The sequence below is a fragment of the Cariama cristata genome, unplaced genomic scaffold (genome assembly GCF_000690535.1).
Source record: "Cariama cristata isolate BGI_N322 unplaced genomic scaffold, ASM69053v1 scaffold19818, whole genome shotgun sequence".
In the NCBI taxonomy this organism is placed as follows: Eukaryota; Metazoa; Chordata; class Aves; order Cariamiformes; family Cariamidae; genus Cariama; species Cariama cristata.
The window spans coordinates 32,312-49,132 of NW_009630894.1; the positions used below are offsets into that span (position 1 = coordinate 32,312).

The 16,821-nt window shown below is 39.9% G+C and overlaps 1 protein-coding gene across 1 annotated transcript in view; it reads right to left on the reverse strand.

Annotated features, from left to right (window-relative positions):
• NOP58 (NOP58 ribonucleoprotein) overlaps positions 1-15,790 on the reverse strand; it is a gene marked incomplete at its 5' end in the record, with an annotated part of 21,498 nt that extends 5,708 nt beyond the window's left edge. Inside the window, 12 exons of the mRNA XM_009705751.1 lie at positions 692-825; positions 3,340-3,401; positions 4,198-4,332; positions 5,064-5,227; positions 5,897-6,023; positions 6,977-7,122; positions 8,012-8,146; positions 9,450-9,514; positions 10,700-10,836; positions 11,888-12,012; positions 13,921-13,973; positions 15,714-15,790. Of these exons, the coding sequence (XP_009704053.1) occupies positions 692-825; positions 3,340-3,401; positions 4,198-4,332; positions 5,064-5,227; positions 5,897-6,023; positions 6,977-7,122; positions 8,012-8,146; positions 9,450-9,514; positions 10,700-10,836; positions 11,888-12,012; positions 13,921-13,973; positions 15,714-15,790 (1,360 nt within the window). The remainder of the gene's footprint in view (positions 1-691; positions 826-3,339; positions 3,402-4,197; positions 4,333-5,063; positions 5,228-5,896; positions 6,024-6,976; positions 7,123-8,011; positions 8,147-9,449; positions 9,515-10,699; positions 10,837-11,887; positions 12,013-13,920; positions 13,974-15,713) is intronic.
• Between the last annotated feature and the right edge of the window lie 1,031 nt (positions 15,791-16,821).

Consider the following 16,821-nt stretch of genomic DNA (forward strand, 5'->3'; position numbering starts at 1 on the left):
ACACTCGGTACTCCACTACTATAGCAAGTATTAGGCCAGCCTTTTAGAGGTGCTGAAGTGCACACTGGAGAGAATAGAGAGAATGTTTCTTAAAGTGAACCACAATATAAAACCAGATTATTTTGAAGTAATAGTCCAAAAATCTTTCTTCACACAGTAACTTATCAGAGAAGGAAAGAACAACTGTGGCCATAGTTTAGTTTTAGCTCTCCAGAGAATAACAATTGTTCAAGTATTATGTAAATTCAGACTGAAATTTCCAAGGGTCATCTTGCCTAAAATTCTGATATTCAATGTTTAGATGTTGAAACATGCCAGAAAACATTTCTATGCAGAAAAAACACAATATTCTTTAAAGAAAATTGGGCAAGACCTAGTTTTACAGAGAAGAGCTTTTTTGTCTTCAAGATACTGAGGCCCACTAAATACAAACCTGCTGAGCAAGAAATCCTGCAAGAAGAATATAAGTAGTTTTGTTTTTTAAATGTCCTTATATGCTTACAACTGTTTAGAAGCACCTATTTAAAGTACACTGACTGCAGTCTGCTGTCAGTCCATAAAGGATTATTACTTTTTAAATACACTGTCATACCCAAGGAGAATAACCAGGTATTGTGGCTGGCTGCAAACGTTAAGTCTCACTGCATGATGCACACAGCGACATGCCAGCAGCACAAATGTACCAACTAACCTTTCATGTCTGCTTTGAACTTCTTTGCTTTCACAGCAACCTCCGTGTTTTGTTCTTCCACCTCCTGAATTTTGCGTTTCTTTGAAACAGCAGGAAGCGTAGAGTCACCAGATGGGTCAAATACTTTTACTTCGCTGTAATGAACAAAACAAGTCAGTTTAGATACCAAAAGAAGAGCTAGCCCCCAGGTAAGATCCTGCTGTTGAACAAACTTTCCAACACAACCTCCCAAGAATATTCGCAAATCAATCTTGCTCAGCTAACAAAGCATCTACAGGTAGTGAGGCCTTTTCTCCAGCACATGAATGGCTCATCAGTAGTCATGACTACAGGAGATACCCCAGAAGTGCAACTGGCTTATCTGAACAGAAGATACTCGTTAAGTAAGAGTTTGGTTCTGGTTTCTATCTGTTCAAGGCTCTACAGAGCACTTTAATTATCCATTAGATTGACCTCTCTGCTGCTGAAAGCCTTTCTAGGATAGCTGTATGGTCACAAGCACACAGCTCCCCACAATTTGGTAAGTCTATATAGGCATACCCTAAGGGTAGTATATATATAGGATTAGAAGCAGCTTTACTTTTGCTTTTTCTGCACTGCCTCTCCACCATGACATTCACAGGGCACAACTCACAAGGCAGGGTAATGCTATGGCTCATCTCTTACTTGTATCACTGACTTTATAGGACATTCAAATACCTAATCTGTGTCTGAAACTGCCTCTTCTCAAATATTGCATGCTCCTTTGCTCAGTCCCAAATTCCTCTACAGGCTGCAGAGAACCAGCCATCCTGAAACTCAGTGCTCTTTAGTTGGACCTTTTCAGGGTCAACTGAATCATCTAATAGCAATGAAGGAAATATTTTTTTTTTAACTCATTCAGAACCGAATTCCTACTGAAGGAGAAATAAGTTTTAAAACAGTAAGCCTAAACCATTCCCCCCAGCCACATACTGAGCATCCAAACTTCTCTAAAGTAGGAATCTCAAGTAGCTACCTTGCACAGGTTACACAAGCAACTAAGGCTACTGACTAGACTGGGAAGCATGTGGTAATGCTAGCAGAAAGTACCATCAATTCATCCTCTAAGCATCAGAAATTATTCTTATGGGTATTAACAGTGCATATTGCTTTACAGAAATTGATTACGTGGCCTTTTGCAAACAGTGGACTCTGCTTCAGTTAAACTTGGGCAAGAGCTCACTGGCTTCCTTGTCATTGTCAAAATACTGCTACTAATAATAAAAAAAAAAATCAGCAAATAAATGCCAAAGACAGGTAATGCATTCCCTCATCTTTTTTGGATGCTTCACTTGAACCTCATCTCTAAAAATTACCTCATAATTAACTTAACCATTACTTTGAGGCAGCCAATTCATAGCCTCCACAGTTCCATAGAAGACAGATTCTTGCCAATCTCCTTAAAACACTCGTTCAGCCTTTCAAACAATCTCCATAAAGCAGCAGTACTGCCAGTTTTGTACTACAAGGATAATTTGACAGGGACCAAGTTAGTTTCCCTTTTAGGCAGTCAGACTAAGCCAAACAGCCAGAAACTATCTTCAGCCTCTCCCCCAAGCCTAGACACGTTTGCAAAGCATGCCTAACAGTAGAAACATGTCCTGGCAGGAATTCATGACTCCTCATTTCAAGAGGTCAAAAACCAGCACATATGTTGTCTGCTCAACCCTCCTGCCGAAGCTACTGCCTCCTTGCATGCCCTGATGCTTCATTTACTGATGAAGTCTTTCCAAAAGCTGCTCCAGAAATGACAGCCACCACTACTTTGAAATGCCTAGCATATGGAAATGAAAGTTACAGCTAGGCTTGAGAAAGATGTTTGGGGACTGCAGATGGGTGCAACAGTGCTATTTTTTCCTCACAGGACTAGCACTCAGCCATGGTTTTGCTAAGCAGTTGCCCCCTCTACACCAAACGTTCAAGAAAATAAGCAGGCCGAGCTAAGCAAGAAGCCTGCAACCAAATAAGCACAAAACCCAGATGTCACAGCTCAGACTAATAATAACCTGTTCAAATCCTTAGATGTTCAGCTGTCCCAGTTGCAATTCACAGTGTCATTTCAGGCACCAGAAACTGCTCTAACAGTGTCCAGAATACAGACCCTATCTATTGCTCAAGATACATATTACTTATTATGTACGAGACCCAAACAAGGAGATGAAGCTTTGCTCAAAACAAGTGTTTGTTTTTTTCTTTTCTAAGAATAAGATTACTAAGTAGATCTCTAGGACAGCTTCTATGTCAAAGAAATTAATTCAAACTCTGATTTTTCTCAAATTTAATTTATTCAGACTTGCATTAAATAAAGCTGCTACATATTAACTCCCCAAACTATTCAGCTTTTTGGGCTGATGCTGATAGCCTCTAAATATACTTGTTATCTGATGCTGTCAGTAATTTAATATTAGAAAATCATGACTGTTTCTCCAGTTCACTGGCTTTACCACAACTGTAAAATGTGGGAAAATGGAAATTCCCATTAGCAATGGGACTTGTCATCAGTGTTTAAGAACACAGAAAATGTTTTCTGGATCTTAAGTCCACTCAGCCCACAACCAAAAAGCTTCTCAAATAAAAACATGGGGAGTTATTTATACTCAGCCGAGCTGAAAGGAAGAACTATTCACCTCTTGTTTTGATACTTGTCTGTCCTGGCCAAGGCTTTTCCAGTGCCACTTATTCTTCTTATCTACAAGGAAAATTTAGAAGTGAAAACCAGATTACTCATAATGCAAACAATTCACAGCACAAGTTTTACAGCTCTTGAAAGGAATTAAAAATGGAAAGACAGACATGTATTACTGGTCAGGCTCTTGTGTACCTGAATGAGTCTTAACACCCGGGAGTAGAACAGTGACAGGGAAGCAACTGGGGTGAGAAAGGCAAGTGCCTTTCTAACATGGCTCTTCAAGAGTCCAATTCAAATAAAGGGTTTCTAGTACTGGGTCAAAACATACCACAGCCACATGACAGACATCATCATAGCTCTAAATTCCCAAGATGAGCTCAAATTTGTGCACACTTTCTTTTTTTGCAAGGATAACTGCATGTCAGGGCAGGTATCACCCTATGCCTGGCATAAAGTCAACCTTAAAACCACAATACAGGCCCCAAACTGGATTTGCATTAAATTTGTACTTGTCACGTGATCAGTTTGTGTTTTGGTATTAACATGTCTCCTTGCCTTTGTTTCGATGGGAAGTATCACCTCCCATGAAATGTTCAACGAGGAGAAGGCAGGTTTTTCTGGATTTTTTTTTTCTTTTTTTTTTGTTCTAGAGACGCCAGTACCGTAACATACAAACAAATGGACACAGCCAGCAGTACAAATCCTACCGCTCCAGCCAAGGTTGGGAGAAACTACAGAGTAACAGTAATACTAGATTACACAACTGAGCAAGGGGAAAAGACTCGGAAAGCAGTGCATCAGAAAACCATACCACAAAAAAGAATCTCAGCTTCATGCAGACCTCTGCTAGACTTACCCCTCTCTCTTCCAAAAGCCTCAGCCTCGTCTCTACTTTTAGTCTGTTCTCAGCTCCCATTTCGGCACTGGTATTCTCTCCAAGGGCATCATAACGAATAGTCAAGGCAGTCTTAGCTGCAAGCATTCGAGAAATCTGGAAAAGCCAAAAACATATTAAACGCTAAGACTTAACAAAAGGCAACAATTCACTCTGATCTGGAAACCATACCCACAAACAAAAGAACAAAGTAAGCATTTACTAGCAGTGTTTAGTCCAAAAAACAATTAGTACCTCATTCTTTCAGTGTTGAAATACTGTTAAAGTAACACCTTCTTTTCTTGATAAATAGAGGGAAAAAATCTTAGATGGTAAGTTAGTTATACATATCCCACTCTACTTCAACCTTTACATCAGGTTAGTTTGAGGTGTAATTTCCGGCTGGATAGCTTTCTCCACAATTCAAACACATATTCATCCACCTGCATTACAAAAGCTTAAGCTCTTTAAAAGCAAGCCACAAAAGTTACTAGCTTTAGCACAACAAGAGTCCGATTTTCAAGCAAGACTAAAGCCTGTAACAGCTTAGTTTACTATCATGTAGAAGAAAGTAGTAACACGCCCCCTGAGAGCGCCAGCGTTACATCATATCTCAGCAGGAGTCACATTATTACTCAGATGTGTCAAATGGACAATCCCATTCACCTTTTTGAACAGGAATGAATGACATCCAAAGATTTGTGCGACAGCGGTATTTTCCATGTAACCACGAAGCAATACCGTAAAGCAAGCCATGGAAGGAGCCTCACTGTGAAGCTCAGGCCATCTCATCGACAGATATTCATGCTCTGGAAAAAGCCAAGCTGGTAAACAAATCTGCAACTCACCTTTCCTTTGTTTTTGGTATTGGTTTGTCCCACTAGGGAAGCATGATAGATAAGGCCAAATTTAGGTGTGTCCCGTTTAGTCTTCAGTGCTCTGAAGAGTGCCTTCTCAGCACCCAGTAACTGAACTGTTGAAGCCGGATGCTTTGCCAGATTCAAGAGGGAACCTAAAAGGAAGTGACCCAGCAACAGAAATTCATCAGAGGAGCAGCTAGAGAAGCAGGAGGCTAGATTCCTATACTATTCAAAAGCAGGGAGCTCAGAGCCATCTATTTCTACAAGAGCTGCTTCACATTCATTTCCTGAAGGACTAGTAAGCCATTTCAGTCTCTCATGCTTCAACTAACTGTCTTGGTTTGATTTCAGCAACAGGAGAGAAGGCTGACTCAATAAAACACATTCCACTGGCGTAATGCCTACTCCTGACAAAGTCTGGCAGCAAGAACGTGTCATCAGATAACTGCAGCATAGATAACTGAAATACGGCTGCTACCTTGAGCCAGTCTGACTATAAAAGCCTAATACCACTTTGTCAGCATTTTACCTCAGAAGTGACTGGACTATCAGCAGGAGGCTCAGTAAGTGTCTCAGAAGAGGTAGTGACTTAAGTTGCCCTCATATTCCAAAAAGAATTCAGGCCAACTGAGAACTTTGTCATCACAGACTACTACCAAGCTCATACTGGTATTCTCAGATTCCTCAAGAACTACCTTCCAACCCCTTTACCACGAGATGTTCATCAGGGCCTTGCATAATGTTTTTAGCTGACCAGCTCCTCAGAGAAAACCTCTGATGAGGTCATCTAAGCTTTATTTACACTGATCACTGTAACCCACCTGCATGAGCAATGAGCCTTGCTCCAACCAGTTCACCCACCATGACAGTGAGATTAGGAGCAATGGCCATCATTCTGTTCTTCAGGTAGTCATACAGCTGTGTCCGATACTCAGAGATTTCAATCACCTAGCACAGAGTTTGGTTACAGGAACTCGTATTAGTGACTTACAAATATTAAGAGCTAAATATATTGAAATGAGGAAGCGCTGAGAATTCCAACGAAGGAGACTTAACAAAGTGCAAAATGCAGACAGCCAAGACCCAGAGTTATAGAAAGCTTTATACAGGGCATATTCACAGAGCAGAGCTCCATCCACAAAGTACATTGGATCCGTATTGCTCATTCCCTTATGCAACTTATTTTCTCAGCAAAGCTCCTGATAAAGGTGCTGACAACATGCCAAAGACTGCGAAGCAGAACAAAAATACTTAGTAAGGACATTTTCTTTAGGACAAAACCCTGGAACATTCACTTTTCACATAAATCTTTGCCACCATTCTCTTGAAATGGGATAAATGCTCTTTACTTGTTTCATACAAATACACACATTTAGAATGCACATTAAAAAAAAGCAGCCCAGTCTAGACCAAGAACAGGAACTCCTAGCCCTGCCACTCCCTGGTAAAGTCACAAAGGGATCCAACTGGCACCACTAAAGTCAGAGAGAGTTCACATACAATCCAGATGAAAGCAGGATAGGGCTCCTAATTCTTCTGAGGCCTCAGCACTCCACTTTAAACCCAGGGTTTATCACCTGGCTTCAAAAGTCACAGATTAAAAAGAGGCTATACAGTACCATTATCTCAAAGACTTATTAAGTACAACAATGCCAAAATTCCTCCCGAAAGTAAGACTACTGCTTTCCGAAGACTTTGTGCAGTCATCAATAGTCTGAGATGGCTCAGATGAGGTAGTGACTGTGCACCCTCATATCTGTACATCAGGAAAGCAACGATATAGGAATCATCACTGCCATCATAAGTGTGTTAGCAAGGCCCTGGGAAAACCTCTCCTTGGTAGAAAGGCTCTGATATGGCTGAAGTGGAGCTCCTATTGCTACTCATCCATGTGTACATACCTGATCACAGAGATGGATTATGTTGTTTATATCTTCTTCTGATACTTCTGTCCCCATGGAAATCTCAGCGGCAGCCTTCACTTCCTCTTCGATCTCCTCCGGTAGAATGTCAGAAACATCAGAGGAGGCAAAATTGCTTCTGTCTCCTGTGGGCGACAGATGAAAGCATGTTTTTGCTGGGGGCGAGATGAACTAGTGAAAAAAAAGGCACAGAAACACACGAAGATAAAAGGCCAAAATAACAACAGTGAGTCAAGTCTTCTGTCAACCTATTCCAAACTCCCAGAATATATGTCAATGTTCTGACTTTATGTTTATACTAGCTGAGAATATTGGCAATATTAAATTTGAAACTAGAAAAAAGCCCTTATTCTGTAACACTTCATACTTAACCTTTTCAGCAGCTGCTTCTGCAAAATTTTCACTCAGAACATTACAAAGGAAGAATTCCAGAAAACGAGCAGTCATTTGCCACTAACCAAATCTATATAATTCTTCCTACAATTGGGGAAAAAAAGCTTCTTTAAAACCACAATTCTCTCTCTGGACTGCAAACGTCATTATGAAAAAAAAAATCATCAATACAAAGCACATGCCTAAGAGGTGAGGCAAGTGTCCAAAATATTACAGCAGTCATTCTTTCTGCTTTTACGAATAATTATTCCAGTTGTTGTCTCCAAGAACACCTGCAAACAGGCAGCAATTCTCTTTACATCAGTTTTTGGCAGCTAATTTCCAAACTGGTTTGCTGACTAATTGTGATTCTAAGAAGGTATGTTGGTGGTCCCTGAAGAACTGACTGGTGATACAGTATTAGCTTTCCCTCAAGCTTCAAAATGGTAAATTGCATCAACATACACATGTAAGCGTACGCTACTTCTCTACTGGCCCTATTTACACTGCTGCTGAAGGTAGGATTGTGTACAGGGTCATGACTAGCTGGATGAGCGAGTCGCTGGTTTACAAATGACTGCCATTAATGCACTGCATACTAACACGTAACATTTTCCAGGCTCATGCCTCCTTATTACTCACCAACTTTCCGCACACATTTACAATACGTTAGGTTATCTGTGATGATTTTGCCCAATTCAGGGAAGTGCCAACCATACCATTCCCTACAGCGCATGATGTAGTTATTCAGTTCTTTGTCCAAGTCATCAAGAAGTGCTAAGAGAAAGAAGAATGGACTTTTTTTTCTAAAAAGGAAATCTAGAAGTGGAAAACTCTCAAATCAATGAATTTAAATAGTATAAAGGGAGATAAACTGAAGTATTTTATCCCATAAAGTCTGGAATGAAACATAAGCTGCAGTACTTAGAAGTTTTTACTTTTCAAAGAACTGCATAAACCCAGGTACAATATTACAGAAATATCAGAATTCCCATGAGTGTGGCCTGAACATTTCATCACTGGGACTGTCTTGGACAGACTCCTTTAACAGCTGCAAAGCACATTCTCCTGGAAGGGGAACAGTAGCCAGTTATTCTTCCTCTGAGTCAGCCAAAGTGCTACACACAAGATTGATGTAAAACTTTGCCATCTAATAAACTTTAAGGTAGAATATGTTAATGTTGAGAAATTGATCTTGTATTCAGTTACTCGATTTAAAAGATTGTATTAAGCACTTCAGTTGCCTTTGTAAGATAAATATACCCAACACAAATCCAACAGGCTCACCATTTGCCAGATATGACCAAGAACCAGATTTCCAACGTAAAAACATAACACCCACAGCATATATCACTACAGAGCCCTGAGGCTAAAATATTTCCTGCTAACACAATACCAACATTCCCATCTGCTGTCTCAGTGGTAGTGACGAAGGAACTGTATTAAATCATTAATTTCAGCTTAACTATGCTTCATCATTGACAACAGTCTGGGAATTAATATTCTAAACAGGACTCCTCACCACTGCTTCACACCAAGCAAGCCGATTATGATGTGGATGTTTTCAAGGAAAAATGAGGAATGGGCTTTCCTAGCTGCATTTACAATTTCAGTCTACTTTCCATTAAGAAAGCAAGGAGATGGAATGCAGCATTGCACATTGCAGCGGGTTTTACATGTCTGACATAAGTCTATTTCTACATTGCCCTCTATGCAAGATACCACCAAAATGAAGTGTCAGAAAATCCTGTCCTGTGGAGCCCATTCTCCCAATACCAGTCAGAAGGGAGGCATGTTGGAAAGTGAAATCCTCAGAGGACTGAACTAACATTGCCTGCATTTCAGCCAATTTCTATGCTAAGAAAAAGTGGAGACCAGTTTGCTGTATCACCTTAAAAATGTTCCTGCTTGTGGAAAACCCTATTAAGAAAACACACCTTATGCCTAGCTGAACACCAATGCCCAATTTAGTGAAAGAGGCTAGGAGGAAATTGACAGCAATACTCTTCTGTGACCAATCTAAAGAAGTCAGCTATCCTAAGCTGAATCCATTAATAATTTAAGCTCTAAATATACTTACAAATTGCCTGGATAATCATGGTATCTACTTTGTCTGGGCTGAATTTCAACTTGTATCGTGAAAGGCTGAGGAGACAGAAATACAGTTTTATCAGCATCCTGACATCTTGCTGCGGAGCATGTCCCACCTGTTCCTATTTTACATGAATATAGCTGTCCATGCATTCATTCATACCAGCTGTTTTATGCCACTGACTGCTCTGAGCTGTGGCCAGAAGCCACACTGACATAAGTTTCACAACAGGTCCGACGCGTGTACATGCACATACCCCATGACTAGGGTGAAAGGAAAATTTAAGGCTATCTGTACCACATGCAGCAGACTGAACACGAGTGCTGTGGCAGGAAATAGGCTGTTGGTTTCTCTCTGCATGGCTCCCCACAAAAAACATTTGGCAGCAGCACTTCCAGTTCTGCAGCGGCTGTAGACAATCCACAAAACTGTACCTACCCAGCAGCAAGTATCAGCAACACTAATGTGAAGCAACAGAATAAACTTCCTGGAACAGATTCTCACTGTCTGAGAAAGCCCATTACCATCTGGCTTTAATGTATGTTTAAAATTTCTCAGTATGATACAGTAAAAGAGACTTGGTATCAATGAGAATTTGCATCTTCAGAGTCCTTTTTCAATATTAATGTCCATTTTCTAAGCAAACATGCACCTATTTTTAAGGTATTAGCTACAGCAAATAACTTGGCAACAGCTTATGGACAGGACAAGCTCACATCAGAATATGGATTAAAAATTACTCATGAATGAATGCTTGACCCCACGCTGATCCAATAACTTTGTATTCAACTACTGCTCCACTAAACCTAGAAGCCAGTGATAGCAAGGTGGAAAGACAACTCTGTCTTTAACATTTACATTATGTATTATATGGGTATTTATTCTGGCATAAACCAGCAAATCATGGTCTTCACCCTGTCTCTCAGTGGCCATGTAGTTTTATAAGTGACCCATTTGACTGCTACAGAGACATTTGAAACCAAATCCAAAAGTACATATCATGCAAAAGGAAAGCTATCGACTTCAACTTCAGGTGAAGACGAAGCCTTTCCCTAAAGGTTGGGTGCAAATTGGAAAGCCCTTCCTTTATAAAACAAGACTTCAGATACAAATCTGTCTTGACTTACAGAGTGTAAGACCATGTCACACACTCAGAGACGCTTCAAGCAATGCAGCATAGCCAAGGACACAGGAGTGGGACAGACATGGGATGAAACAGAGCTGTTCTAGAAACTCACCTGTGTGCCAGACCCAGACACATAGCGGCCATTTCTCGAGAAGGAAGGCCTGTAATAAGCCCTTCAATCTGTGAGCGAATTCCTCTCATCAGCTCTGTAACCATTGGGCTGTGTATACAACTCAAATTCAGCTTGTCCTGCAGAATAGAAATCAAAGTCCAGCACGACAAAGACATTCCTCTAAAGCTCTTCTTCCAGCAGCCTTATCTCATTATACCTAGTTTAACCACTGCAATCCCATGATCACACAACACTTTCAGTCATCTTTGACACTCAAGGTAGTGACACCCCCAGTTCCCCACACAGTAACAACTACAGTTTGAAGAGGAGATTTGTAATTAATGCTCTATCTACTATGTAGACACTGGAATCAAAGATTCAAGATTTTGCAGTTTACTAGAAACAGTCTGGTCACAGAGAAAGTTCAGAAGTAGAGGGTTGGGGGCTTTGGGTCTTTTTTCAGAGACCAAAACCGAATAATTAGTTCAGAGCCCTTGGTATTATTCACTTTAACACTAAATTCTCCTTATTTTGCAGCCTACCATCAGTCTCCTAAGACAGGACAAGGAAGCTGTCAGACGAGAAAAAAAAAACCCACACTGGAACAGGGAGCAATCAGACAAGAGATGGGAGTCTGGTATTTGACACATAGGAAACACTGGAGAAAGTAGTCCACCTCTACTGTACTTCTTCCTTCCTCTGGTAGGCAAGGACTGAGGGATGTGCCCAACTGCTTGCAGACTGAGGAAGGCAGGATGATGCATACTGCCAACAAGACAGTAAGTCATCACCCCACTACTGCTGTATCTGTTAGTGAGGAGTAAGCGTGTCCGCCTGGTTGTTTTTTTGGTCATGTCTGTGTACAACGGCCCTCCATTCCCACCTTCTTCTGGATGGAATCATTAGGGACATTAATTTTTAATCTGCTGAGTTTCTAGCCAATATTTAAGAGAGAAATCAAGCAAACCTGAACACCTCAGTGCACTTTTACCATATCATTCACTTATGTACTCAAGACAACATCTTCCCAGTATATAGGCAATACACATTTGATCATATGGATTACATATCTTCTACACACAACATCAGTAGTGTAATCCATTGCTAATAATTGCAAAATCTCTGGAAGCTGACTGTAAGATTTCAGTAGCATGAGACAGAAGGAAGAATGGCAAAATCAGTTATCACCTTTATGACACCTCCAAGTTTGGCATCTGCTACAGCTAACTGTTCATGGGCATCTTTTGCCACTATCTTCTTGAGAATCTTCTTCAAGTTCTTGCTGAGTTTGCCTTCTACAAGAGCTGTAGATGCTGTATAAAATGAAAAGACCAAAGATGCAGTTTCTTTCGCCTCCCAAAACCTGTAAAAATAGTACTCCTAACTTTTTTTTTTTTAACAGCCCACAGTAGCTCTAGTCTGAGCTGTAATACTACTTTGCCATGCAGTGGCTAAAATTGAAGAAAATTATATACTTGCTCCTTTGGAGGCCTAAATCAAAACCCTTTTCCCAGCTGCCTCTCCTTTCTCCATGTGGTTTCAGTTCTATTTCTGTGAATTTTGTTTAAGATCTACAAACAGTATGCCATATGCTTTAGATACACATTTAACATTTCCAAAGGCAAGGTTATATAGGAACATTTTGTATATCATTTAATTAACCATCCATTTTCCAGGTCCCTTAGTCAGCAACCATGACATCTTAAATTAAGTAATGCCTTATTTGCATCCTCTGATGATGATAATGTACTATCCAAAGCCCGACAAAGAATGATGCCGAACACACTGACTGGGCAGTCAGGCATGGACCCTTTTAATATAGAATGCAGACTGAAGAATTTTAAAAGAACATTCTTCATTCCCAATTATTAATAGATTTGTAAAAGCTTTACAATCCCACACAATATATTTTAAGCAGGCACTTATAAAACTTTCTTTGCGGGTCAGCTCTGTGCTCCACTGAACTTCTGAAATTGATGCAGCATCTTCATCACAGTTAATAGAGCAGAAGCCAGTGATTTTTCACTTCCAGAACCTTAATGAAATATAAGGGTAAAAATCTAAGTGCTGTGCTGAGTTTGCTCTCAACCTTTTACAATGGAGATAAGTTTCCACCTTTCGAGCTGGCCAATAGTTCCTAACCCACTTAAAACAGCCATATACATAGTCTTCCCTTCAAAATAAATGTAACATAGGTAGTCTGAATAACCTCTTCCATTTCACAGATAAGTAAACCTGAAGCTAAGTAGTAGAAGCTTTTGGTTGGATTTTTTTTGTTGTTTTATTCTGTGAGTTGGTTTGGTTTTGGTTGTTCGGTGGGTTTTTTTGTTTGTTTGTTTTGGGTTTTTTTGTTTGTTGTTTTTTTTTTTTTAAATCAACCAAACTATATATGATCTGAATCCAAATCTATGCAAAAGCAACATAATCCAAAAAATACACCAGAGAGGTATATACAGCAGCTTCAATCTCAGTTTTTTCACTTGCATCTCATGTATGATGGCACCGTCTTCGTTCTTGTTTCCTTACCTTATTTTAGAAGCTATGCCTATCACATCAGAATGTGAAGATCCATTCTGTAGTTGTAAATGTGACCTGGAACATCCACCTACTGTTGTCATACACCATATTCACCAGTAATAGTTACACCATTTCTGAAAGATTAGCTAGAACTGTTATAATTTCTGTTCAAACTAGTCCACAGCACCAAGCATTTAAGCATTGAATTAGTAAAAATTACTGAATACAAGGCTTTCCATTTTGTTTAAACTCCTGAATTTCTTAAGTGGAATACAGGCATTTTTTTAGGCTGAAAAAACACAGTATTGTTGCATCCATAAAACAAGGGCAGTTACAATAATCTATGTACTCTGATACCTGTCTGTTGCCTCAGTGGTAGTGACGAAATGTTGACTCAAATCAGTTATATTCAGCTTCAACAAGAATCCATCATTGACAACAGGCTATGTGTATCAGTCAAAACCTTCCACATGGTGCTCTTAGTGAGCCGCTTGGGAAATAGGCACGGTAGGAAAAAACTAGACTTCATTACAACTCTGCTGCGCTATAGACTGGATGGATGACCTCATAAAACAACAAAAACAGTTGACTTTGAAAAATTTGTAATTTAAAAACTAAGCAGGGACAGAGTTAAGTAATGACTGAACTAGTGGATGACAGGGATTTATTTTTTTTTTTTCTAAGAATGGTGTTAACTCACTTACCAGCAAGTGCTTCTGTTGTGTCCTGAAATTTTTCAAAGTGTTTCAGCTTTACTCTACAGAAGAAAAATACAAGTGTGTAAACAATATGTACATAAACCAGATGCTAGAACCATTTTACTTTTTTTCTGCCTCCACTGTTACAGTTCCCATCTTCTCCCTAAGACTGCAAGAGACCAGAGATCAATATCTAGATCCTCAAAAACAAGGAAGAGCATTAAATCTGCTTAAAATTAAGTTTGAGCTTGATTGACTTTTCAGCTGGGTCCCACAAACTTTATTTGAAAAAAAAAAAAAAAGAAGGAAGTTTGATTCATTATTTCTAGGACCAACATAATCAGAAAACATAAGCCCCCTTTTTGTTTTGTAGTTCATATTTAAAGACAGACATCATCCATTTAAATGTCAACACTACTCCCTGATTAACTAGGTGTCACTGCTGACTGACTGCATCTTCCCACTCATCTTCAAAAGGGAACCTTCTGCCTCTGTGGAATGCATAGCCTGCACAGCTCAGATTTAACATGCGTTTCAACCAAATGCATGTTCAAAGACTTTAAAACTGAACTGATTCATTGCCCACGAATCCTCAACTCCTCCCTTGTAATGAGATGTTAGAACACAAATTCTGAGCTGAGCTTAAAACAAACAGAAAATTCTTCCATGCCATAACTGCTGACCAGAGCCAAAAGTCATACAGACAGTGTTTAACCACACTGTTTCAGATCCTTAGGCCCAGCTTCCCTCTCCCCCTCACACAGCCTGGGGTGTTGATATCTAAAGTTACAGTTAAGAAGCTATCTCAATCCAGTAAATTCCTTGTCAGGGACAGGCATTTGACTAATCCAGTTCTGATTAACCACTGCTCTTTGCGAGTCATGTATCTGCAAAGGAAGCAAGGTCACAGATAAAGCTGAATGCTTGAGTTAAGCATTCGCAGAGCCCAACAGAAGCTCCAGGCTTACACTGATGCCTTTCCAGAAAGGCAGGAGAGATACTTTGATCGGAGTAGAGATCCATTAAGAGCCACATCCTGTCTAGCAAGTAGCCAAGATGACGTTTCCAAGACAAGATTAACAACACTACAAACAGGCAGATGTGGGATATTCTGGTGTCTCCTCTAAATACTGTTACAGAGCAGGATAAATCCAAATCACCAGGCATAGCTTGTTCAGAGGTATCCGTTATAACCAAAGTTGGTTAGAAATCTTCCAATAAAAACACCCTAGACAGACTTGGAAGGAATTCACCATTGTCTCCAGCTTTCGGGCAATCTGCTAGAAAGGTCACCTTGGTCAGCGGACACTGCAATTCCTGTGCAGCTACGCAGTGGTGGTAACACTCACCGATGGCACAGGCAACAACACTAACTCTCAATTCACAGTGATTCACATGCTATTAGTTTCAGCTGGATTCAACTTTTGTTTAAAATAATTTCCTGTGAGCACAAAACCCTGTCATTTCAGGCAGTTCCAGCATTACAAGCTTGGACATTCTTGTCAAAGCATCCACATCTCCTTAAAATATCGTTCAATTTTTTGCTTCAGTGACACATGGTAATGACTTCTGCAGCTTAATTACACTGCAAGGAAAAAAAAGTTATTTCTTTCACTTTGATATTCCATTTTAAGTTTCCTTGAGTATCTAACTTCACATTATCATTGTTCACAGCTTTTCAATTTTACAATACTGAAAAATAAAAATCAATACTTCTTTCTGAACCTCAGATGTGCATAACTACAGGCAGTCATGTCCTTCCAAGAGCCAGGCTGCTATGCCCACATAAAGCTGCTTACATTTTGTTTGCTTTTTCAGGAGTTTCGAATTCTTTCCATAAACTGTCAACTTCTTGGAGTTTTTTCTCATTCAGAACCTGTAGAAAAAAAACCAAAGCACAACACATGACTAAAACCCCCACAACTATATTTAAAACAGTTTTGAACAACCTTCAACCTGCATTTCAACCTGCGCTCAGCAGGGAAGACCTGAAGCAGATTTATAGTGTATCCAACCGCTGGAAATTAATACTGATCGAGTCGACAAACTCAATTTTGTTGATCTCCAGTTTCACCATTGTCCCTCAGCAGCTTTATCCTACTAATATACACAATATTACAGTGTTTTTACTTTCAACTGAATTCTAGAAGTTGCTCAATAACAGCAGGGTCCTTCTGAATCTGCACATGAAAGCAAAATCCCCTGCTTGTTTATCAAAACCGGGTTTGCTCCACCTCCTCTACAGGACTCATTCACAACCCCAGTGACCCAAAACCAAACCTGCCACTACTGTGGGAAAACACAAACATGTCTGGGACACCTAACAGGAAGGAGTGATCCCACAAGTTATTTTCATTAATCTGAGTTAGCCCAAGGAAGAAAGAGAACTCTATAAAGAAGACTTTTCACCACAGCTTGTAATCAACTAAGCCAAGAATTACTTAAGAGGCAGCAATGGCTTAATCCCGTCTCTGTACAAAGGGGATCCCCCTCAGTTTTTAAACAGCTCAAGATTAACAATTACACCCCTAGAGCCTAGACACATTTCACAAAACACAGAGTGTACTGCAGATTCCTAGAAAAGTGCTCAGGGGAACAATTCAGCCAAGATCTTTACAACATTATGTTCTTTATACCTCACTCAAAAATCTTGTGGTTTTGTCCCCACAACGCAAAGACCACACAATTGCAATTTGACACCATGCAGTGCAGAAATCATTCTTGGGATTATGAGATTTTGCTCCCTTGCAGATTTTTAAGCCCTACAAAGGAGGTTGTCTTGTTTTAAACTCAATTAGTAGCTGAGCAAATAAACATAGCAACTCATGTCCCACAGGTCTCAGAGGCATATAAAATCCTTGGGGCAACTCTCCCTCTTCCTTTCCTCAGCCTGCTGATTCTTTCCTC